The 25959-nt window shown below is 43.5% G+C and overlaps 1 protein-coding gene across 30 annotated transcripts in view; it reads right to left on the bottom strand.

Moving 5' to 3' along the window:
• KCNMA1 (potassium calcium-activated channel subfamily M alpha 1) overlaps nucleotides 1-23037 on the bottom strand; it is a 668230-nt gene extending 645193 nt beyond the window's left edge. For all 30 annotated transcript variants that reach the window (XR_013543877.1, XR_013543878.1, XR_013543879.1 and 27 more), the window contains exon 1: nucleotides 22250-23037. Coding sequence is in view for 27 of the 30 variants with exons in the window: in XM_072995024.2 (XP_072851125.2) it covers nucleotides 22250-22609 (360 nt within the window). In the remaining 3 variants the exon portion in view is untranslated. The remainder of the gene's footprint in view (nucleotides 1-22249) is intronic.
• Between the last annotated feature and the right edge of the window lie 2922 nt (nucleotides 23038-25959).

Raw genomic sequence — 25959 nt, 5'->3', positions numbered from 1 at the left:
CCTTCCAGCCTTATATTCTAATATTCTCCTTATCTCACCTCTTCTCTCTCTCTTCCCTTACTTATAATTACCTCCTTTTATGGATAGAACATTAAAACTTATGAAGAACTTTAATTTGCCAGTTTATATCCCTTCCTCCTACCCCATGTCTCTTTTAATACAGACTCCCCATGGAATTCCTATTACTGGAACTAATTTGTTAACAACCAGTTCTTCAACTTATACCCACAGGGTTCTTGGCATTGTTTTATGTTTTGTTTGAGCTTTTATTTATCTTACTGTTTTTATGTAACCCGCCCAGAATAGTGGAGGGGTTACTTACCCAGGCCCTCCCCGCTGAACCAGCAGATCCGCTTACCGCTTGCTGCGCAGCCCACACACCCAACATCATTCTTGTCATGCCTATCTCGGAAGAAGCCCAGCCAACACTTCCCCACCTCCCTGCCCAGCTGAGTGAATGCTCAACAGTTCAGCCTGGAGACTCATCATTCACCCCTCGCCAGAGTGGTCAGCTGTCTGGGGAGAAGAGGAAGCACCAATCAGGTTGCTTCCTGGATTGGCACGATGAGAACAACGCCAGCTGTGCATGCCGCACAGTGAGTGGTAAGAGGACCTGTCGGTTCAGGTGGGGAGGATCTGGTTTTCCCAGACACCTGTGGTGTCAATGTTCATATTTGTATTCCCATGGATAAGTGGTATATAAGCACTATCTATCTATCTATCTATCTATCTATCTATCTATCTATCTATCTATCTATCTATCTATCTATCTATCTATCTATCTATCTATCTATCTATCTATCTATCTATCTATCTATCTATCTATCTATCTATCTATCTATCTATCTATCTATCATCTGTCTGTCTGTCTGTCTGTCTGTCTGTCTGTATATATCAACAAACAAACCCTACCATATTTCTATCCTTAAAATATATAAACCTATGTCACTCGTATCCACATTAATTCTTCTTTAAGCCGTCTTCACAGTGATGTTCAAATGCCACTTCTTGAGCCCTCTCCTTTATAGCATGCATTGTATCACTCCAATAATCCTAGAAAAACCAGTCTCAGCCAGTTCAGAAACTAATCTTCTACCTGTTGGCCTGCAGGGTGCTTTTGACATTCAGCTATTTCCTGTGAGACAGCCATGCAGCCAGACACCTGTCCGACTAATTCAGCTCCCATTTGTTCTCCTTGCGTTTCTCTATTCAAAGTAGAAGACCAATCCAAGGAAATGTTCCTCCAATTTGGCTCTCTCTTGTTCCAATTGTTGTTCCTCCGTCAAGCCCCCTTCATGGAGAGAATATAAGCCTTGTTCTATGTCATCTTATATTTTTTTTTCCAGCATGGAAAGCTCTCAGGAAAACTGGGTACCCCAAAAAATATTTTATACATTTGCAAGAATTTTGGTAATGAGTCTCATATTTCTTCTCCACACCACTGTTTGAAAACAAAGGCCAGAATATAACTGCATTGGCACATCACTGCAGGAAAACTGCCCAGATTTTTCTCTGACAGCTTTCATAAACATTTCCTTCTTGTAAAAATTTGTGAAATATACCATAGTATCTCTGGGTGCCATTCACCCCCATGGTTCAGTCCCACTCTGCACAATCTCTCTAGGTCTTCTTGCAGACAACCCCATCGTAGGGCCACAATATTGATCCATTACAGTACTACAGCTCTGAGTTTGATTCTGTCTTCAGCTCCACCTTCAGGAAAGTAATGCAGCTTGACTATTTTCCTCCACCCTCTGTTCTCCAGATCAATCAAGTTTTTATCAATTTCAGTGAGTTTATCTTCATGTGCATGTAGCTGTCTAGCATTGGCCGAGACCCTTCTATCAATACACTTAACTTCTAAGCCCAGTGTTTTTACTTCATCCTTAATTGGTGATAATGTTTTATAGAATGTTTTAATTTCAGTCACATTTTTCCCATTTCTGCTTTTAAACCTGATTTAATTTCTTGAGCAATCTACTTCATTTTTAACAAAAGAAAAAAAAATCAACCAGTAGCACCACATCTTTTTTGCCAATTTTTTTATTTAGAAACATCACCAAGTTTCTAACTCTGAATCTGCTCTTTTGAAACAGAAGAAGCACTTTCTGGTTTTAGTGATAGGAGCCCTCTATTCTTTGCTTCACCAGCAAATTCAGACAGATCAACCAGTTGAAGAGGTTTCACTTCCTCCTTCGTATCTATGCTTTGGGAATACTCTTCAAATTCTTCAAAAAAAAAAAACACCTTCAGGCTTCAACACTCTGTAACCTTGCTGGACATAGCTCAGTGGTTTAGGCCTTTGGCTGCGGACCCAGAGGTTGGGCGTTTGACTTTCCACTGGGTCTCTTTGAAAAGGGCTGGATTCAATGATCCATAGGGTCCCTTCCAGTTCTGCAGTTCTGAGGTGATGATGATGATGATGATGATGATGATGATGATGATGATGATGATGATGAAGAAGAAGAAGAAGAAGAAGAAGAAGAAGAAGAAACAGGTTTGTTTTTGAATGATGATCCTATCTGGTTTAAATCTGTCAGTGTTTGAGAGATAGGTTGAGATTTATTGAATATCCAGGCATTTCCTCTACGACGCCCCCTCCCCCTGCACTTGTCTTTCTGCCATTTAGGCATTCAGCTGCCCCTGGCAAACTTTTTCAGAGGGGAAGAGCTGAGCAAAAATCTTCACCCTCAACTTAACAATTAATAATGAGTGATTACTCTTCCTCTTTCATAACACAGAGCGTGTTCACAATTTAAAGATTTTACAGGGGAATATTTATAAATTCTTTTGTCAAAGATTGGGTCTCGTGGCTCAGCTGCTGGTCATGTTCAACCAGAAACAGAATCATCTGAAGGACTATAGCAGAAACAGTCCACATTAATTGAATCACACCAGTGTTTAAAACTATGGAATTAATACAGCAAAAGGCCTAACAACATGAGCCATAAATTGGTTTCAGTGTATGAAGATACACTGTATTTTTCCATTTATAACATGCCCCCATTTATAGGATGCCCCCCATTTTCTAACCCCTAAATTAAGAAAACCTAGCTTTGAGGATTCAGCCTCTGAGCTCAGAACGTTGGACATTTTGTCTCTGTCGAATCTTGAGCCTACAGGCTCCACCTCCAAGGAGGTATGTTCCACTCGTTTTGTTCAAGATCAGCTGACATCAGTTCCATACGGCTCCTGATTGGAGAAAGCTAAGTCTCCTGACTGTAGGAAACTAAGCCTCGGGGCTGAAGGAAGCCTGTTTACAGAGACAAGGTATGCGCCATTTTGTTCTCTCCTCAGCTATCTCAGCTTACTTCCATGTAAAAGATGCCCCTCAATTTTTAGGGTAATGATTTTAGGAAAAAGTAGCATCTTATAGATGGAAAAATACAGTACATTTTTAAGTATGGAGGAAATTTTCATCATAAGAACCTACATCGGTACTGACAAAACATAGGTTTACCAGCTCAAAAGGTATGATCTACTGTAGGATCATGTCATGAGAGGTTGACCTCTCTGGTTGCATCCCTATTTTGGATTTATGCTATGTCAGAGTTCTCAATCGCATCTAGAAGTAAAATCTCAGAGGATAATATTATACCAGTTTCAATAACCACTTCACTTGCACAGCTTCCCCTCAAGAATCCTGGGAACTGTAATGTGATGAAGGTATCATTTCCTCAAAGCCATTTCCTCAAATCCAGAGCTTCACAGCCTACCAAACTTTCTTTTATTACCACTTCGTAACTCTCAACCTACTGCATTTCTATGCAGTCTAATCAGGGCTTCCAAATCACCAGAGATTCAGAAACCCAAATTTAAAAAAGGACCTTTGCCATTTAGGAATGGTCAAATTATATTGCAGCCAGAGGTTTCATCATCTGTAATGCCACAGGGCAGTGGGCTCCCATCCAGAATCACAGGACTTGGACTCCTGTGCCAACCAGATAGTTCCAGGTTTCCCTCCGCAGAGGGCAATCAATGTGCTTCCAGCCAGCTGAAAAAGGGCTACTTTCCAGGAAATGATGCCAGCTCTGCTAGCTTTCCATGTACTGTACGAGCTTTCCCTTAATTCAACAAGGGCTCCCACAAACCAACTGTGTTTCTGATTTGGATTTTACTTCCACTGGCATCTCACTATGAATGAATACGTGAGCAGGCTGAGTCAGACTCTGTACCAACGGAATTAATACTGTCTGCGGTATTGACTGAATCACCACTATCTTCAGACGATATCAGAACCAGAAAAATGCACCCAGAATAAAGGGCCCTTGGGGCAGATTTTTATTAAAAAAACCAAGACTACATCTGCAGGGTCAACAGTGGGCACTCTCCAGAGGACCAGGGGCTGCACATGCCTATCAGTTGTATAGCCACTTCACTAACATTGCTCTAGATCACTTTCCCAATAAATACTCCTTACATTTCCTTCCTGCTTTTTTTTAAAGACTGCCAAAAGGTGTCCTCCTTTTTTTTTAATCCTCTGATTTTCATACTGTCCATCTGTTCATGAAGCTTGTACTTATGTCATTGATTAACTGGTTTAATATGTCTGTCTTTAACTGGTTGCTTGCTTGCTAGTCAGCTAGCTAGCTAGCTATGCAAAGCATTATGAAATCATTGTTGTTGTTGTTTAGTCATTAAGTCATGTCCGACTCTTCTTGACCCCATGGACCAGAGCACGCCAGGCCCTCCTGTCTTCCACTGCCTCCCGGAGTTGGGACAAATTCATGCTGGTAGCTTCAATGACACTGTCCAACCATCTCGTCCTCTGTCATCCCCTTCTCCTCTTGCCTTCACACTTTCCCAACATCAGGGTCTTTTCCACAGAGTCTGAGATGGCCAAAGTACTGGAGCCTCAGCTTCAGGATCTGTCCTTCCAGTGAGCACTCAGGGTTGATTTCCTTTAGAATTGATAGGTTTGTTCTCCTTGCAGTCCAGGAGACTCTCAAGAGTCTCCTACAGCACCACAATTCAAAAGCATCAATTCTTCGGCAGTCAGCCTTCTTTATTGTCCAGCTCTCACTTCCATACATTGCTACTAGAAAAACCATAGTTTTGGCTATATTGACCTTTGTCGTCAAGGTGATGTCTCTGCTTTTTAAGATGCTGTCGAGGTTTGTCATCGCTTTCCTCTCAAGAAGCAGGTGTCTTTTAATTTTGTGGCTACCGTCACCATCTGCAGTGATCATGGAGCCCAAGAAGGTAAAATCTGTCACTGCCTGAAATCATTAGGGATCTAATAAGCTTAACAATATTATCATTTCCAATCTACCCATAGTGACTGGTCCTGAACAGTTGAGTATGATAATTTGTCATCTGCAAATACGAGGAAGGTGGATGGTTCTATAGTCTTCGACTGCATTAGACCCTGTGCCATTCACATCTTCTACTGTTGTGTTGCTATCAAAATCTCCACCTATGCTTTGCATTGTTGCACCTGATCTCTGCAAACTACCTAGGGACTCTGCCAATCCTCCTGCAAATGGTAACTACCATATTTGCCGGCGTACAAGGCAACTGGGCATATTAGACGAAACCCCCCCCCCCAACATTTCCACTCAAAATATAGAGTTCATGGCCGGCGACGAGGAGGGCGAGAAGGAAAGGGAAGGGAAGCGGGCAGGCAGGCGGCAGCAGCGGAGGAGGTGGAGGGGAAGGAGAAGCAGCTCTCCGGTGGCGCGCAGGCCGCTCAGGCATGGCCGGCTCTGCTTCCCTCCCTCCGTCCGGACCGACCGCCTGCCTGCTGGCCTGCCTTCCTCTCCGGCTGGTGCGGCCCCGTGTCACTCACTCAACGGCGGCAGCTCCTTCCTGGCCCAAATGAAGTGCAGCCGGCATACAAGATGACCCCCCCCCATTTGGAGGCATGTTTTTTGGGTCAAAAATTCATCTTGCAAATACAGTACACCAAACAAACTAGCAGATCAACACAGGCGGTAGGCCTGTCACTTTTTTGTGCTAAATCCCTGTTTATTTATTCCATGCTATAGTCACTGTAGTGAGACTTTGTCCCTAAAACAGAAACAAAGGGTAAAATGTTGGCACTGAAAGCAATTCAAATGTCAAGCTTAAAAAACTAATTTTGTAGATAATGCAAATTATACAACTATATTTAATTTATCATGTTTATTCCAATTTATTCTAATGGAGTGATCCAGAAAGGCAGGGATCTACCTGGGGTACTAAAACCTCCCTGCCAATCACTGAAACACTCTTCAGCACTTCTTTCATCTTCTAGGGACAGCCTGGAAAAGTTACAAGTCCTAGACTGCCCCTTGTCGGCAGGACCTTTGGATGTTACAGATTTCCTGCATTTATATAATCAAATCCATACTTGTGGAACTTTTAATCCAACAACCTCCAGATGTACCAATCTACCTGACTACTCAGATTATCCATGGAAGTCCTTATCAGAGCACCAGTGCAGGCAGAGAACAAGCAGGTGGGGGAGAAAGGGGAAAAAAAAAGACACAGCTTCTATGACGAGGGTTCCTCCAGCTGGGCAACTCTCCTCGCAGAGACATCCACTCATGTTACTCTTTTAAGGCACTAAGACAAGACAGATGCATCCACTTAGTTATTTAAGGAATCATGGTTTTAAAATAGTATGGAGAAATGGTAACATCTTAAAGCTCCGAAATAAAGGTATTTACTTTGCGGTCTTAACTTTATACTGTGCTGGTTATGTTGTTTATTATTTTTACTTGGCTCATTGTATGTTTTGCTGTTTTGTTTTGTTTTAACTTGCCTTGTAAACAGTGTGTGTCTTAAATGCCGTTAACTCACATCTTACTTACAGCAATCCTAATGGGGTTTTTGAGGTAAGCGAGAAATTTTTAGGATTGGCTTTACCAGTATCATCCTCCCAGGCCTCCATCAGTCTACCACTGCACTTCACTGAGTATATTAGCATTATAAACTACACTGGGATAAATATTAAGAAGTGTGAGAATTAAGGTCTATAAATAAATAAAATTCTTCATAGGAACTTGCTTTTTTTAATTAAACTACAACTTAAAAATTGAAGGAAACTGAATTCTTTGCATCCCTTGCCATATCATGTGGTTTTCTGGACTGTCTACAGAATCACAGTCCACTGTGGACACTGTCCTATGGGAATGTGCCTATTAAGAAGCAATATTTTATGTCTGAGACAGATATCTGTTTTTTAAAAAAAACACCCCACCTACCTTCAGATATAAGATTTCCATGGGGCTGCCATTTTCCTAATGGTTACAGCACAACTGAATTTGTATCCCAGCCTGATCTCTTTGGATGGAGAGATGGAGAGCATTAACATATACATTGCTCCTTTTCAAAGTGTGGACTGGCTTGACAGTAGTATCAGATTGGTGCTCAACCACAACAATATGTTATTGTGGCCCTCTAGGCTCTAAATAGGTAATATAGTAAATGGTGAGGAATCACTGGAGTTGTGATGCAAAGACATCTGGAGGGCCACATGTTACCCATCATTACTCAAGCACCTTGCCTTGCTTCTGCAGTCTGTGGAACTCGTCTGAGTGACAACACAATGGCTGGAACCCAGTAGTAAGTTGCAATTAAGGTAGGCCCATTGAATCAGTGGAGATTTGGTGCGTCAACCACTATGTAAGTTCCACTAATTCAATGGGCCTACTCTAGATGCAACTTACTACTCAATTTCATCCTTCGTCTCCTTCTGCTTTTCCACATCACCAGAAGAAAACCAGTGTTTGATTATTATTTTAGAACTCGTTACATTCAGGACATATGTTGGCAATTTCAAATATGTTACTTTTGTGTCAGGAGTCAAAACCCCACAGATCATCATTGTATCCCCAGTAGCTACATTTGTCTCTCAGGTACATAGGTTTTGATCCTTCAGCAAAGTTTATTTGCACTGAAGAATTTACTATTAGAAAGGAGAACAGGACTGCTTGATTTTGCTCAGTCATGTTCTACAGGAGTAAATTAGGTATTCAGCTCCTCATACAATTAAATGGATGAGCAACTGGAGAGGCCACTTTCCCCGTGAGGCAGGAGGAAGGGAAAAAAATGAACAGTGAAGCAGCTGGTTGTAAACTTCAACAGATAGGAGTGAGAGGCATAAATACACGTGTTTCATCTCTTGTAGATTGGCTGCCTGAGGCATTGGTACCTGACTCACTGAAAGATCAGGGAATATTACTAAGCTATTTGTGTATCTATATCAATTATAGGGCTGCTTCACAGCAGGCAGCATTTAACAGTTGGCTCATAGAAGCAGTCCAATCTTAGGAAGGAGATGTGATGTTTTGCTAGCGCAAATGCCATAACTTCATTTGCCGGGAAAGTCGCCCATCAAGCAACACATCCTGACCTAAACCCACCATCTGCTGCTCCACCTGCCTCAACTCAATTACCTAGGCCGTCCATTCAGGCTTCCATCTTCAGACAATGGATTGGTTCATTCATTCATTTGAATGTCCATCACTTGCAGACTGCCAGGTGAGGTAAAGATCTGCAGGTGTGGATGCATGATGTCTAACACCAAAGAGGGAAATTTCCTAACCAGCCCAGTACATGATCTTACTGTACATACTTTGGCATCTAACATTTAAATGTTACTTCTTAAATGTATAGTACTTCAGTGTTGTATATGTATGAAGAATATGTAGGCAACTGCTGTCTCTTCCCCATCGCATACCCAACTCACACTCAATCAGTCCTTTCCTTCATCTTTACCCCCAAAGCTTCCCATGTCCTGTTCCACCTACCTATACATCAAGTACAGCATTTAAGGTCAGAAGAAGACACCTGCTTTTTTCTCATTCACTTATTGCAGGCAGGCATCTCCTGTTATAGGAAGATGAATGACTAGATGGTTTTCTTTACATTTAGTAGTTAAGCTGGGAATAGTGACTGATATCTGCGACCAATTATCTGGCCAAATGAGTACTGCCTGGTGATTTTGGCTCTAAGGTTCATTTTGGGAAAGCATGCACACTTCCAGTCACCTTCTTTCAACGTGGCTTCTATGTAATGCAGCTGTGACGCTTATAAAACAAAGATTTATGTTCCAGAAGGATACTGGAATTCAGTAATACATGCATAATTCATCGTTGAGAACCTGCTTTCAAATTTCTAGTCCTTGTAACTCTAAAGATAACTTCAAATGTATATGAGCAATGTCCACTGAAATGGCAAAGCCAGATTGGGAATTAAAAGAAAGCCAATCCAGGTGTTCCAAAAGTGATTAAGTAAATGCGTGAGGAGGAGGTATACATTCCGTCTCCATTTTTAACATCATCTCCATTGTGAAGGGTAACAGGAGAGACTTCTGTATTTCTGGAAGTGATTTTGAAAGTTGGAAATGCTTTTAGAGCAGAATTGAGGGCAGGGGAGGTAGAATAAGCATACATAATAGTCTGCTAATAACACCATTTATAAAGAATGGCAGTTTTTAAGGTCTAAAAAGCTGGGGTCATCCAAATGAAGTTTACACTTGGCAAGTCAACTGAAAGAGATGAATATGTGGACAGACCGCTGGTGGATTCACAGCATGCCTACTTATCATTGGATGGTGAGTGTTTAAGACATTCACCATGACACCACCTACAGAAATCCTGTATCAGCTCATCCTCAAACACAGTATTTTCTTTCAGTGGAAGTTGTTCACATAGCGACTGACCAAGAGATAAAACATGGAATGATGTTTGTACATGTGTGTACCAGCTCCATTAACCATTCTAAAATGAACAGCTATCAGACAAAAACTGCTACAGAGTTGCGAATTTCTATTAGCTTATGCAAATACCCAACTGCACTGATATATAATAACTTTAACAATTCCATGTAAAATTACCATTTACAGTAGTGATGATGATCTTAGCCAGGCTGTCAGACAAATTCCAATTTGTGTAGCATCCCACAGCCACACAGAAAAGTCATCAAAAATCAGTGGTACAATTCATTGGCCAAAATTGATAGAACAGTTTCCAAGCCATTTTTCAGGTTTCTCTGCAGCTACTTTTCCACACAATTTCTTTTAACACATGTAGTAGTTTAGCATTGTTTGTGGCTTTTATTTCTGTTTAAAATTGTAGTTCCTTACCGTAATTACCTTAGACTGCGTGAGGAAGCCTTCAGTAGGAGTGGATACTTCCTGATTTTCTTTCAACTTAATTGACAATCACAAACCAGGAAATAATCACTTTCAATGGAGATTTCCTTGATCAATTAAGGTATTTAAGATCCAATAATTCAATTTTAAACAAAACTAAAGTCTGTAAATAACGTTTGACCACTGAATATGTTAAAGCAAAATGGAATAAATATAAATTAGCTATAGATAAACATGGAGGGGAGGATAGCTAGGAAGACATGTTGATCATTTTTGGCAACTTAAAAAAATAGGGGAGTCTTGTGGGCTGCAAATTGGCATGGGAGTCATGATGTCCAACCTCAATTGACAGAGATAGATCACTAGAACATACCCCTCACCCACTCTTGTCTGTTCTCCTGTGTAATAGTTAGCCAAGGTCTAAAGACCAAATATCATCATATCATCATCATCTTAGAATTGCAGACCTGGAAGGGACCTTATGGATCATCAAGTCCAACCCCTGTCAAGGAGGGACAGTGATATGTCACTATACATTATTAGAAGAGGAATGATTTATTAAATACTTCATTGAACCCACGGGGGGAATTCAGACCAAAAGAACAATGCCTGACATTATGGCAGGATATTTTATAAACTCAAAAGTGTGCTAAATTCCACAAGCAATAAGCTTTACTCCCGATATGTGCTGTACCTGCATGAATATTTGTACTACTATTATGAAACTGTTTGATTTTGCATGATGATTTTGAAAGGTGAATTTGAAAAAAAAAAGACAGAAAAAAAGGAAGTGGGTATTCCTTAACTGCTGGTGATATTTGTTTCTCACAGCAGAAAAACTTTTCACAACTCCCACAGCTTTGTGTTGTTTTGCAGTTGGCCATCAGAAGGTAAACACAGGCAACTATGCCTACCCGGTCCCAGAGATGCTCCCCAGTCATAAATCTGGAACCCTAATGGATACCTGTAACGATGTGCTATTTGTAATCTATAGTTGGTCCTGAGCAGCAGCCCTCTCCTCTAATACAAATACTGTAACAAGAGGTGCCAAAGGCCTGGATGTGAGGTTTCCTTTTAGCATATGGAGGCCTCTGAATAAATTTTCAAAATATCCTAGAGTTGTATTTAAAGCTTTAAAAAAATTAAGGAAGTTAGTGGATGCCGCCCAGTTAATACAAATGTAAAATTCTAGGCTTGGTAGCTAGTTCCACCTAACCTCATCCGTTTCCCTCAACAGATGGGAAACCCTGAGGCAGGCACTGCCTCACAGCCTCTCCCAATTTGAAGAGACCCTTATCTAGCAGGCTGAGGCAAAGAGGAAGTCACAAAAGCAGCAAAAGCAGGGAGCTGGACAGGGGCAGATTGGATTTGTCTCCAGTGTGGAAGGGATTGTCACTCTCGAATTGGCCTCCTCAGCCACACTAGAAGCTGTTCCAAGTCCTCCATACACAGCACGTTACCATAGTCTTTCGAGACTGAAGGATGCCTAACTAACTAAAAAGGTGGGCCAGGACAGCTCCCTAGAACATCTGCTTTCACAGGAAACATTGACACTGTGTGGTTAAAAGCTAGGTTTGGGTAAATGTGTGTGATGTCAACTAGCACTTGGAGAAGTTCCATATGCTACAACATATGCTTCAGGGCACCACAGGTCATCCGGCCATCAAAGCCAAAGCCTGTAGGAGGACAGCTCCTTCAAGAATACACTAGGTTCCTTTTCTGGATTTACAGCTTTCTTTGCTTTTTCCTTTTTAAATGAACACAAAACTTTAGCCTTTTCACTTGAAGTGATGTAGGAGGGAAATATGCACTCAACTGCTCCTCAAAGGACTGAGCAAGGGAAATTACAGGTATCCCGATGGAGCTGTTTCCAAGCCCTGAAGCAATCAGCCCTCCATTGACTGAGCTCCTTTCCAGTTATCCCCCTTGTCATTATTTCCTTCATATTCAAGAACAATTTACTTTCCTTCCTGTTTCCTTTTCCCCTCTCTTTAACAGCAGCAGTGGCAAATTGAGAACTGCAGTCTGAAAAAACCTGGAGCTAGATTTACAGTAGGGCGTTGTCCGCCTACTAGTAGCAAGGAAACAACTGGCCTTTCAGGGCTGTGTATGCAGCATCCATAGCTGATCTAATTCCCTGCTTTAGCCAAAGTTTGGGTTCACAGAGTGCAGAAACAGGCCTGGTGGATACTGACCTTCAGCTAGAGTCCTTCAGAAGCAGGTAACTATAGTGACAGGGCACTGATGCACGTTGCTCTTACTAAGAAAAGAATCTGCTTCAAACAGCGGCTATGGAAGCATCCTCCAAACCACAGGGGCCCTGAGATGGGCTGGACCATATCATTCATAACCCCCATCCATTACACCCAAAGGCTACATTGGCTAAGCATTATGGGAGGTGCATTCCACCCACTTGGGGTACACCTTGGGGAGATGAAGAGAATACTGAGTCCCTAGCCACTGTCTCATAGGTACCTTGGAATTATATGCACACTTGGCCACCTAGCTTTTAAAATTACACACAGTTTGTGGTCAGTACTTTAAACCATCTTAAACGTATTAGATTAGCCAGTGATAAAAGAAAGAAGGGAGAGAATGAACAGTGATCCCTGTTTTCACAAACATTCTTCCAACATACCTCCTATTATAACAGCAGCAGAAGCAGAAAGACATTCTGTCTTCAGGCTCTGGTTAAGAGGAAGAAGGGGTGCTGGGAAAACTGGACACTCTTCTTCTTGGTAAGAAATTATACATCCTTTGGAGGGGAGGTTCTCAACGTTTGATTTCTTTTGATGTAAACTTCCTGGATATAATGTAGCAGCTCCAGGGAGCAACAGAATATAATACTAATAGAGTTAAATAAATAACCCTGCAGCTAATGCCAAAAGATCCCCCCTTTCCTGGAAGGCAACCTGCATCAATGTCCTGCAAATATTGTCAGCTGCCATTGACGGACTCCAGCTGAACGTCAATACTCACAAGCAATGTTCTGTCTAAGCCATGAGGGTGCATGGGCATGCACCGCTGCATTAGGTACATGCAGCTGAGTGAGTATATCTGCTCATCTGCTTCAGTTTGCAGCTGGAACTCCACACACAAGGAGCAGGACCTCTGCACAGAGCTCCAGAGAATAAAAAGAAATGCTGTTCACAAGGTCTATTTTGGCACACTGTGGGCCTATACCTTGGCTGAAACAAGGTACTGTAATATCAATCAGCCATGGATGCTGCAAACACAGCCCACATGGACTCCAGTATGTTATATACCTGAAAAATGAGCATAGGTGGGATGCAGTCTGGATCACTTTGATCTGGGCTGTGAAGAGGCAGTGCAAACAGATCCACTGAAACCAGCGTATGAAATTATATCAACTACAGAATCACCCAATAATCCCATCTGGAAGGCTTCGAAGCCTAGCTAGGCCTAGTTCTACCTTGTTTCCTGTTCAGAAAGCTCCCAACTAGCATCAGCGCAGGAACAGGAAACATGCGGAATCAAAGCCTTCCAGTTTAGGGCTTTATCTCAGGTGAGCTGTATTTAGGTATCTGTAAGGTGTTTTTCTGTCAGACAAAATTCTGAGAATGAAAAATACTGGGATTTTTAACCTAAGAAATTCCAAAAATCCCATCCATACCGTAATGTGAAACTGTGGTGAACCCAAGCACCTTGACAATTACTGCTGGATAGTTCAGTTGTTTTGGATCTAGTTGCAGAGGTTTAGGCTGGACTCAGTGATCCATAAGGCATCTTCCAGCTCTGCAGATCGAACATTGTTACTTCAATTAACTGCAGCTAGTTACCCTGTTTCCCCGAAAATAAGACCTAACCTGAAAATAAGGCCTAGTATGATTTTTCAGGATGCTCGTAATATAAGCCCTACCCCCAAAATAAGCCCCAGTTAAGTTAAACCCTACCATCCACCACTGTGCAGCAACCAGAAGAAGATGACATGACTGTCTTTGAATAAATGTAGATTGTTGTACATGAAAAAAATAAAGCATCCCCTGAAAATAAGCCCTAATGCGTTTTTTGGAGCAAAAATTAATATAAGACCCTGTCTTATTTTCAGGGAAACACAGTACACAAATCTTACACAAATACCAATAGGATTTTGGCCAATGATTTGGAATTGCATGGAATAAAATCTTTGATGAACTGAAGATAAAGTTTCTACTGACATGACTTGCCATCTGAAGACAATTGCTTCTATTATGAAGAAAATATCGAAACTTCATTAAATAGGGGAACTTGTGATGATCAGTCTATGAAGTGAAGTGTTTTAACTACATATTTCCACGTCCTCTCAAATAGATAATATTAGTCTATACAAAAATGTATTTTGGTTATGTAGTGCTAAAAATGCAAGAATATGATGAGCCGCATGACTATTTTTCCATGGAAAAAACAAACTAATCAAAAGCATGTACATGCAGATGCGCACACGGACATACACACATTTCTTCTCCTTACTGGTATGCCTGGTTTGGGGGCATACCAACATAGGTCAGATGCAACACACACATAAATCCCTTTGTACTAACCAACAAGCCCTGGTGCTAGCTGGGGGATAAGTGGAGAAAATGACCCAGGCTTTTAATCTATCTTGCAAAAGTCAAACCATCTCCTTCTCTAGCATAAATGACCTTGAGATTTGCCTCCCCACCTGGAGACCAATGGAAGCACAGCAATTCCCTAAAACTTCAGCTGGTGCCCTGAAACTGGTAATCCTATGCATCATTTATCTCCTGATCCCCCTCCCCATTTCTGAGTGTTACATTTTAACTAAACAGAGCCACAGGAACAAAATGGCTGCTAATTTGATCAAAGAGGTGAATTTTTGCTACCCTGTATTACATTGCCCCAAAGTGCTCTTTGTTTCATGGAAAAAGAATAATGAGAAAAGCATCAGTATCCTATCCTTATTTTAATTTTAATTTTTTTTTAAAAAAAAGCAGGTTGGGAGAGGGTTTGCACAATTTAGAGCAGTGCTTTCCCAACCTTAGGTCCCCAGATGTTCTTGGACTACAACTCCCAGAAATCCTGGGTAGCATAGCTAGTGGTGAAGGCTTCTGAGAGTTATAGTCCAAGAACATGTGGCGATCCAAGGTTGGGAATCACTGATTCAGAGAACACTGAATGCTTCCATTGTCCATCCTAAATCAAATTAGCACCTCCTTTTTCCTACTGTGCCCCTGGTAAAAACAAAAACAAGCCACAGTGGGGAGACTAATCATTTTCTGATCTCCTAATGGAACATACAGTTTACTCCAGTGAACTAGGCCCAAACAATTCACTCTTTTCTTTAAAAGGGCACATAAAACATTAACACACTTTGCTAAGAGCTAATCTAGAACCATCTTTAGCATGTTAGTCTTTGTATATAGAGGACTGTTTATATGGAAGATTGTTCAGACAGTTGATATTTCCCATATAAATATTTAACATCTGAGACAGTACAGCCCACCAACACATACTGTCTCTCTGTCTTCATGTCTTGCACGGAAAAAAGTCTTTGCAACTAAATGCAAAAAATGCCACTGACTCGGTTCCCAGTTTCTTGTTTGCACAAAACTTGAAAACACAACTCCATCATTCAACTGGACAAGGACCTGGTATTCATATGCCTCTGTGACCCACTGAGGCACTGGGCCTCTGCACCTCAGGATAAACTTTGGGCCACTGGAAATCATCTGTGTGGTACTGAGAGTTCAAAATTAGATTGGGCTGCTGCAGTAGATAAACCTCAGGTCTCCATTCAGTTGGGGATTAAGCTCTATTTCCAAGTTCTGCACAAAATAAGAAATTAGGAAGCAGGGACCAACAATATTTTGCCCAGTATGGTTGTCAAGGCCTGCTCCACTTTTGAGAGAACCCCGGGTAAATGGCCCTTTGACTCAGACTCTCTTCTAGCGCAAACTCACTGGGTATTGCCATCCCCATTTTCCACAATGTCCAGTTTTGTGTAATTCCCAGGACACTTTACCCACAATTTAAAATAGGTCACCTGTGCAATATTCAATGGCCACAATTCATAATGTGTTTTGTAACTACAGAACGCCCAGCTATGGGAGTAAGTTGCACTCAACAACACAGTAGACCTGATGTCACAGAAAACATGGAGAGAACAGTGCAGTGATGCCCAGAAGTTGCACTGGCTTGCTCTGAGGCACAACATCATTCATCCACACAGAAAACAACCACACATAGATGTATAGAACTTACAACAAGGGGTGGATCAGTCAGGACTGAACGGCCTTGTCTTTGGTGTTTGTGTCTGTGTCTGTGTTTGCTGCCTTTTCAATTTGCAAAGGTTGGTTATCTAGAAATCTACCATAATTTTTGCTTAGCACTATTTGCTCTTAGGAGGAAAAAATGGCCTCTTCCCCCTCCCTCAACTTTGTCCTTCTTCCATTACATCATGGCATCGGAAAAAGCTAGAGCTTCCAGGCATGAGTAGACAGGGCATTCAGGACATCAAGGAGAAAACCTCTCAAAAGAAGAAGAAAAAAAATAAAAATACTGGATGCATGAAAATATGCTAAGTAAACTCCAAATAAAACAGGCCTGAAGCTGAAACAGCTTGAGAATGAGAAGGGAGGGCGGGTTAAAAATAAGATAATGAGGTCCTGTGAATTGAAGGCAATCTAATGACCATATACTTCTTGAGCACAGACCATAACTCAACCAAGTGGCACATTTTAATTGTATGAATTGCAGATTTAAATTAAGCAAATCAAGCACACAAACAAACAAAGAGAGCTAGGTCCAACCTTCCCAACATCAATAATATTAACTGAAGGGAGGGGGAGACAGAAGGCAGAATTTTTTAAAAAGTTTATTTTTATTGTACATTGCCCAGAGTAGTGGTTGGCTAGGTGGGTGATAGATAGATAGATAGATAGATAGATAGATAGATAGATAGATAGATAGATAGATAGATAGATAGATAGATAGATAGATAGATAGATAGATAGATAGATAGATAGATAGGTAGGTAGGTAGGTAGGTAGGTAGGTAGGTAGGTAGGTAGGTAGGTAGGTAGGTAGGTAGGTAGGTAGGTAGGTAGGTAGGTAGATAGATAGATAGATAGATAGATAGATAGATAGATAGATAGATAGATAGATAGATAGATAGATAGATAGATAGATAGATAGATAGATAGATAGATAGATAGATATGGTACAAGCTGGACAGGAAGAGTCAACCACATGTGATGTATAAATGAACTGAAATCATGTTCAGTTGTACAATGAACTATTTCAGTTTGCTATACACAAGGTTGGTTGCAGGATATCTTTGAAAAGCTAGACATTAACTTGCTTGGGGGATTAGTGAGGGCAGCATGCTAGGCAGAGTGCTGGTGAAACAGAAAAAAACATTGAAATGAGAGATTTCTTCACAAAGGGTTGTTTCAAAATTAACACCAGGGAGCAGAGATTGCATACAATGGGGAGTCTTTGCCACACTACAGGTTTGCTACACACTGGACATTCAGGGTTTGCTGCCATAAACAATAATCTTGTTGAGCCTCCAAGAATGTATGCTCTTTTATTCTGCAACTTTATGATGTTATGGTAAAAGAAAAAGCAGGCAATGCTGTCAATCACCTCCAAAGATTTTGTAGGTCTTTGCTGCCTTCTGGATTCCCTTGAATTTATTTCAGTAGAGCACTGAATATATAGATACATATTTATATGCACTGAAAAGAAACTCCTCCAAACCTATCTAGTTATTTGATTTTTTCCTTTTGGAAGAACCAAGTCCTCCCCAAAAATATACATTTGTCATCATAAAAGTAGAGCCAAATGTTATAGCCTCAACAAATCTTTCTTTCTATGACCACACATTTCCATTTTCCTCCTCTCAAGAAAAATGAATTTCTTGTTAAAGAAAAGGCTGCTCCTTTTATTTACTTAGCAAGATAAACTAGATTTCAGAACTTCAATTTTTCTTAGCTTACTTCAGTCGTCCATTCTTTACACAGAACACTTGCTTTACCAAAGATGGCAGTGGGTCTCCTGGAAGTTTGTGGGCCATGTTGCGGAGGATAAAGTGATATATGGTTTAAGAAGAAGTAGAGGAAAAGTAGTGCTTTGGTCCAGCTTAAGCATGCCTAGCTCTTTCTGAAATCAAGGGCTTCCACCTCTTTTGACAGGCATAGGTATACGCCTAACTTTCTCAAGCTTGCCTTCCTAATTCTCAAAATAACATTGTATTGCAGTGTTACTTCTGCCATCATCTCCCCTCCTTTCTAAATTTAAAAAAAAATGAATCCACTCTTCACAGCCAGGTTATGCTACATCTTGGGGAAAGCATGGAAAGCCGATAGCTGAATGTCACATCACGACAGCAACCTAGCAACCATATATATATTTAAAAGATTTGTGTGTTTTATGTGTATCTGTGTGCCAGGAATAGCTGAAGCAGATCTATTCTTCCATTTGTAATCCAAAAAATGTGAAAAGAGGAAGGGAGAAACTCCAGCTGCTGGTCTATTTTGGAGGGTCCAAACTGCCTGTCATATGCCACATCAGCAAATTTAGAATATTAACTCTCTTTTTTTCTGCCAAAAATCATTCCTGCTAAGAAGAAAGAAAATAAGTTATCCATAGGGCTGTTTCCTAGCTTTTAAAAAAATACAATGACTTTTTAAGTATACAGATCTATATTCTCACTTGCTACGTGTAAAATTAGAAGGGGTTGATCCTGCACAAGGGAGCTGTAAACCACAGACCACATATTTGAAAATAATCCCATGGAGCACTCAAGTGGCTTTTATGCTGGAGGAAATTGTCAGCAACCTATATGTCAGGTTTATCAAGAAGCTATAATTGACAGAAGGGCAGTACCTTCATCCAGCCAACCAAAATATCACACAATGGTGAGCAAGAGTTCATGTTCTCCATAATTCTTCATCAGACTAGTTATTAAGCAGAAGAAAGAGGAAATACTTTCCTGATGTTTAAGCTATGATCCGCTCATGTCAAGTTCTTGCTTCCCTTGAAACAGGAACCGAACAAACCTGGTGCTTTGCTTCCCACAGTATATTTATTTATTTATTTAATTGTATTTATACCCCGCCTATCTAGTCATTTCAACCACTCTAGGCGGCTTTTGATAGCCCTCCCACCCACCCACCCTCCAACTGAAGATAAATGAGCCATCACTGGGAGTTTTCTTATCACCCTCCACCAAAGCAAGGGAGTCCATTAATATCTTCAGGTGGTGCGCGGGCATAAATGAACAGAAGAGAAAATCAAGAGTACCTCCAACACACAAGGAAAATAAGCAACAGAGCAAACATGTTGATATGGTAATATACAAAAGCCGATTGCCTTAGGAGAGACTACTTATGTCCTTTCAGGGGTGGTCTCGCCTATGTGGTCCACTGTCTTTCATAAGTGGTCTCTCTCAAATGCTGGAAAAGGAAGCATGAACAAAGATCTTGCTTGTTTACTGTTTTCCATAAGAAACCACACCTGATATACATGAAATCTCAGTACAATTATATATTTTACATGGTTTTGTGCAGCTGTTGGCTTTGTTTCCGCACTCACAGCAACAAAGTAGCAAAGTGGTAGGCTTGGGACAGGAAAGCACAGTTGATGCAAGTCATGGAAGCTGCAAACAAGACTCATAGCCCACTTTTTGTTCTACGTGGCACGTTGTACACACTTTGTCTCTGCATTATGATGTGGAGAGTGCAGCCCTGTACACAGTGAGAGGTACTGTCCATATCAATGGGATTTAAGCACTCAAGTTATAGAGAGGATGGTAGCCAAAAGCTTCAGTACACAAAAACATGTAAAGCAACCTCGTGTATATCTACTCAGAAATGTATCCCATGGCATTCAGTGGGACTTACTGCCTGGTAATAGTGTTTAGGCTTATAGCTTCAGCTACATTTAATTTCAAATGGAATTAATGGAACAAATTCTTTTCAGCTCGTTTCTGTGGGATGAAGAATGGCTACATTTAATTGGATCAGAAACAAAACTGGTACCATCACCAGGTGGACTGCAGGCCATATCTTGCAGCTAAAGCATACAAACATGGAAGTAAATTCCACTGAAATCATTGGTTCGAAGTGAAATTTAAGACCTCCAGATATCCACAGCATTGAAGTCAATGGGCTTGAGCCCAACGGGAAGGAACTCTGCGCTCTTGCTTGGCTTCTGTTTGAACAGGGTACTGAAAACGTGTTTTCAGAGGGGCAGAAGCTAGAAAGAAAGAAAGAAAGAAAGAAAGAAAGAAAGAAAGAAAGAAAGAAAGAAAGAAAGAAAGAAAGAAAGAAAGAAAGAAAGAAAGAAAGAAAGAAAGAAAGAAAGAAAACACTATGATATGGATTATGTTTACAGAGAAGGGGAAATACAATCTGATATGAATTCTGACTTCAATGAGAGCAAAATTTTGCTTAAATATATCTTGGGGGGGATGGGTAGGGAGCAATCAGAGCAAGGGTTACACATCAGTCCAAGGAGGGATCTGTTTCTGCAGAAGTGTCCCTTCTCACTTTTGCACCTGAAAGACACACAAGCCTACATAAGTAAGCAAATGGTTGGTAGACTCTTCCAAGAACATTTGTTGATTCTAATACTTTCTTTGATTTTTGCATGCTCTCTCAGTCTGTTCTGACCTATGCAATCTGCTACAAATGACAAAAATGGGCTCCCCCTTTCTCATAAAAAATGCATTTGATTTCATTAAATTCAACATGATTGAATACCAGTATGTTTACATGGGAAGGCATTCATTTTGGCTCTTGTTCCCTGTTGGTTCTCCCTGATGGCGAATCCATTTTGTTTATTAAGAGTTAGTTAATTTTTCACTTTATTATAACTTACATTTAACTCAAAATCAAAATCAATATTCACTTAAAAAGTTGGACGCACTCATGCGCAAGACAGACCTCACAGGAATAATGGTGAGAACAAATTGATTGGAGGGTTTATTATTAAAGAATCTCTTTCTCTGCCAATTTCTTTGGTGCAGGGGAAAGGAATCCTTCATCAGGATAAAAAAAACAATGGTTATCATCATATTCTCTTTCTACTGTTATTCATTATTGACATGTCTCTCAACAGAATCTTCTGTGCCTGAACCTCAATCCATCTCATGCCAACAACTCAAGCACTGCGCCACAACTTTCTTCAGAATCTGACTTTTGCAGAGGTCACTGTCTTTTGAGGACCACACTTTCATCAACATTTATACAGGGCACTCGCAAACAAACCCCGCTGATCTTATATTTTGATACCAAAGAAACCAAGGCAGCCAGAGGAGGAAAACACAGCATTCTGGTTGAGTGGATGGTTTGAAGGCAGAGGCAGAGGCAAGAGGCCGACTAACTGTCAAGGGTGTCAGCAACAATTAACTTTCATCATTACTCTATCTCCTGTTTATTCTGAAATTCTTGCAGTATAGGGAAAAAGTATCAACAGGAGGAGAAGGGGAAAGGAGAAAAGGGAAAAAGCCAAATCAGGAAGAGGGAACAAAACAGAGAAGCCAAGTAAGAGACATATAGAAGATGACTCTGGGTTCTATGAATGCTTATTTGGGGCTGGTTTTGTTATCCCAAATACAGTTGCTACCAAGTCCCATTAAGCTCCAAAGGTTTTACAAATAATTGCAATTGTACATAGCCACTGAAAAGGACTAACTCAGAATTAAATGCCCTTATGATTGATGCCTCCAAACTCAGTGGGGCTTACTTCTGAGTAAGCATGCATAGGAGTGGCTGCATGAAGGCATTAGCAAAGACGTTTTGATTTGTAACTTTCACTGAATATAGCATGACCTTGTTCCAAACAGCAACTGGGATGAAAGAGCTGTTTCTCCTACACTGTGGCTTGAAACCTGTTTCTGTTCACCAGTGTACCGAAGGGAGCCAAAAGCCAATCCGGGCTCCTAGGTGAACGTTTCTGTTAGATGCCCAAGTTTGCATAATTTGTGGATTGTTACCGTTGTTAATCCATAGTCGGTAACTTTTTACGTGACCCAGGATTTTGTTTCTACCACATGGGTCGCGGCCCGCTGCTTTTGGTTTCCTACGATAATGATGGTGATTTGTTTGGACCAAATGGAACAAGTTGCGGGGCGCTCTTCAAAGAGGGAAAGCTCCCAAACTAAGTCCCCCCCCCCCTGCCCCGGGCTTGAGAGCGCGCTTACCTTCTCTTTGCCCCCGCAGTGGCAGCAGACGGTCCACAGGTACTTGAGGGTCCTCCAGAGCAGGATAATAAAGAGTCCCCCGAAAAAGGTGACCATGGATGAGGCCAGGAAGGCCCACCACATGCGCTGCCCGCTGTCGCAGGGCACCTCCATGGTGATGGGGATGATGAGCGCGTTGGACGGCCTGGCGGGCGCCGAGGACGAGTCCGTGTTCAGGCTGCCGCTGATGGGGCTGCTCATCCTAATGTTGCCGCTGCTGCTTCCACCGCCGCCCGAGTAGTAGCTGCTGCTGCTGGAGCCGCCGCCGCCGCCGCCGCCTCCACCGCCGCCTCCGCCGCCGCCGCCGCTGCCATTTGCCATGGCTAACACCGGGCAGGGCGCGCCGCCGGGGCTCCGGGGAGCTCCTGCCGCCGCTGCTGATGCTGCTGATGCTGTTGATGCTGCTGCCCCTGCCAGCCCCGGCCGCCAAGGCCATCCCCGGCCATCGTGCCGCTCTTGGGAAGGCAGACGCGCAAGCCCAGCCTTAGCGCCCGTCCAGCCGGCAGCGGGCAGCGGACGCGCCGGCGCTGCTGCTCCTCTTCCTCGGGCCGTCCCTTCCTGCCGCCGCTCGCTCGCTCGCCTGCCTCGCCTCTCCTCCGTCCAAGAGTCCGAGCGCCTTCGCCTTCCCCGATTGGGCGATGCGCGGGTGGGGTGGAGCAGGGTGGGGGGGGTGAGAAAGAAGCTCGGTATCTCTCTCGCTCTCGTGCTAATAGTAAGGAGCCGAAGAAGGCAAGGACACCGCCGCCCGCCCGCCCGCTGGCCGGGGCTGCCGAATCAAGTCAACAGCCCCCCCGTCCCACCCACCCCCCTCCCCAAACGCCGGCGCGCCACCCCCGAGTCCGCCTCTTCTCGGCGCCCACCAGCCAAACCGGGCAGGCGCGCTCCGGTCTGGGGCTGGGCAGATTAATCACCGGGGATGAAGAGGGGGCGGCGGGCGGCGAAGAGGAGCACGAGGAGGAGGAGGAGGAGGACTTCCAAACGCACGCAGGCACACCAGCAGGGCGAGCCCCTCTCCAAGTTCTGCCCTCCCTCTTTTTCAAAAAAAGAGAGAGAAGAAGGGAGGGGGTCCTTCAAGTCCGGCCCCTTCCTTGCCTAACGGAGGCGCCTCTGCTCGCCCGGCTGGGCTCGCGTCGCAGCTGCCGCTCTCGCCGCCGCCGCCGCCTCGCCGGCTTCCATCCTTGGCCGCCGCCGGTTAGCGGCACATCGCGCCCCGCCGCTCCTCTTGCTCTCGCTGCTGCTGCTGCTGCTGCGCGTCTTGGCGCCGAGGAGGATTCCCTGGCAGCTGCTGGCGTGGACAGCGGCGCTGGAGCGGCTGGTTCCCTGCCGGCCGCCTCAGCGAGGAGGAGGAGGAGGAGGAGGCTGTCAGGCGCGCGGGAGGGCCACGAGCGCGGCCGCGGGGGCTCCTGCTCCTGTCTCGAGGGCGGCTGCCTGAGGCGGCTGCCTCGCCGCCGGAGGCCTCCAAGCGCAGCGGGCTCCCTTTCTCCTTCGGCTTTCTTCAAGCCTTTCCCCCGCCGCTGCTGCCGCCGCTCTCCAAACAGCCTGGCGCGGTTGGTGGAGGCTGCTTGGAACAGACGGAGGCGGCGAGCGAGCCGGAGGGCCCCCCCCCCCCAAACGCTGCACAGGTAGCGGTGGCGGCAGCGGGAGGAGCCGGAGCGCCGCCCCGTGCGACCTGTCACTCCAACAAGTCCCAGGGAAATGTTGCGCGCGCGCGCGGGTGGAGCGGCGGCCCGGGGGGGGGAGGGGGGAGGAAGAGGCGAGAGAAGATTGCGGCGCGCGCCCGGCGCCTTCTCTCCCGAAGCCGCGAAAGCAGCGGATTTGGGTGGCGGTGTCCTTTGCGGGGAGGGGGATTCGGAAGAGCCGAGCGAAGGAGGGTTCCAGTCCCAGCGCGGCCCCGGCGTTGGTGAACGGCGTGACGCACGGGCTGTCAGTCTTTTCCCTCTCCCCCCCCCCTCCCCACAAACTGAGACGATGTGAGCCCCACTCCACCGATGTTTTCCAGCCCCCCCCCCTCTCTCTTTTTTTTCCTCAGCAGATCTCAGTGACTTGCATGCCGAATAGTAGGGCTGGAGCAGAAGGACCGAAACACGCGCGCGCGCACACACACACACACCTCCGGTTTTGCCGTTCATCTTCTCTCCACTGGAGGAGCAGCGATGGGGTTGATAGGTTCACGCAAAAACAGAGGGAGCTCTCCACGCTGATGAAATGCTGGTGTGAAGAAAGCATTCGGGATCGGTGGTTGTCTGCTATTATTATTGCTCAAAAATACCAGACACAGTCAATCAAAATTATAAAAACATTGGTGTTATGTGACAGATACAAGTCTTACCCAAAAATCTAAGAATCTGTTAAACATCACCCCATATGTATGTTGTTCCCAATATTGCAGGGTTTTTTTTTTTGCAGCTCTGATGATGTTACTTTTGAGATCTGCAACTGCTTATAATATTGTGTGAAATATTATTATTATTATTATTATTATTATTATTATTATTATTATTATTATTATTATTATTATTATTATTATTATTATTATTATTATTATTATTATTATTGCTGAGAGCAGTATTTGCTTGGCGAGGGCCTAGAGAGGAGGCCGCGCGCGTTCTGGGGAAAAGGGAGGAAAGCAGGCTTGAGTTGCAAAAACAGGTGCGTCGTGATGTGAGAAGCGGGGCTGTATTTTGTTTTCTTTCGCGCTTGGTTTTCTCTCTCTTCCCCCCCCTCCCCTTCTCTCTTAAAGCTGAACAGCCACCGGGGAAACCATTAAGGCGAGTGTGTTGCATGGATTCCAAACGGGCACAGAAAGCATTTTAAAAAATAGCCTTTAATCTCGCATGCACCAGAAACAGCAGTCTGGGAATGAAACTAGTTACTGCAAGAGGAGGAGGAGGAGGAGGAGGAAAGACATTTAGGGGGGAGGGAAGCCGCGTAGTCGGCAATCGGCGTCACCCGGATTCGGATTAAGCGTCGTCGTACGGAATTCCCGAAAGGGGAAGAATAAGTAAACAAAGGTGTGTGTGTGTGTGTGTGTGTGTGTGCTGGTGTCGAAGAGCGGCGCCCTCGCTTGGCGCAAGCCTCCCGGCCCCTCTGCACCCTTCCTTATGCAGATCCCTCCATTTCTCTTCGGCAGTAAACACATCACCAAGCCCCGCGGGGCGCTGACGGACGTCTCCTCCTGTTCATCATCCCTCTTGATGGCTCCTGTATAAAGCCACCATTATAAAATAATCGTTACTTAACCTATGACACAAGTGGTGCCCATGCTGGCATCTGTCACGGCATTCCTTTCTTTTAAAAAAAACACACACAACAACCAGCAGCTACTAAAGATTCTTTAAATATTTGCTTTCACATTCTTGTGGCAAGGCGGGGCAGCCAAAGAAATAAGAGAGCTACTTAATTCCTAATGCAGATCCCTGCTGGTCGGTCGGAGTCCCTTAGAAATCCCCTATCTTTCGGTGAGGTTTCACTGGATGACAGCTCCGACCTGCAATCCTGCTTTAAGGCTCAAGTTTCTTCGGCTCTAAAATAATAACTGAATAGCGCTGGTTAGAATGAAGCAGACAAAGGTACCCACTCGCTAGGTCGAGTACTAAGACCCTGACTGGGGCTGGTTTTAGCATAAGGCACGTCGAGACAGTAAAGGGATTGGCGAGTTTATTGCGAGGAAA

The sequence above is a fragment of the Pogona vitticeps genome, chromosome 3 (assembly GCF_051106095.1).
Source record: "Pogona vitticeps strain Pit_001003342236 chromosome 3, PviZW2.1, whole genome shotgun sequence".
NCBI lineage: Eukaryota > Metazoa > Chordata > Lepidosauria > Squamata > Agamidae > Pogona > Pogona vitticeps.
Note: the sequence above shows the minus strand (reverse complement) of the source record. Positions and strands in the feature narration are given on the sequence as shown.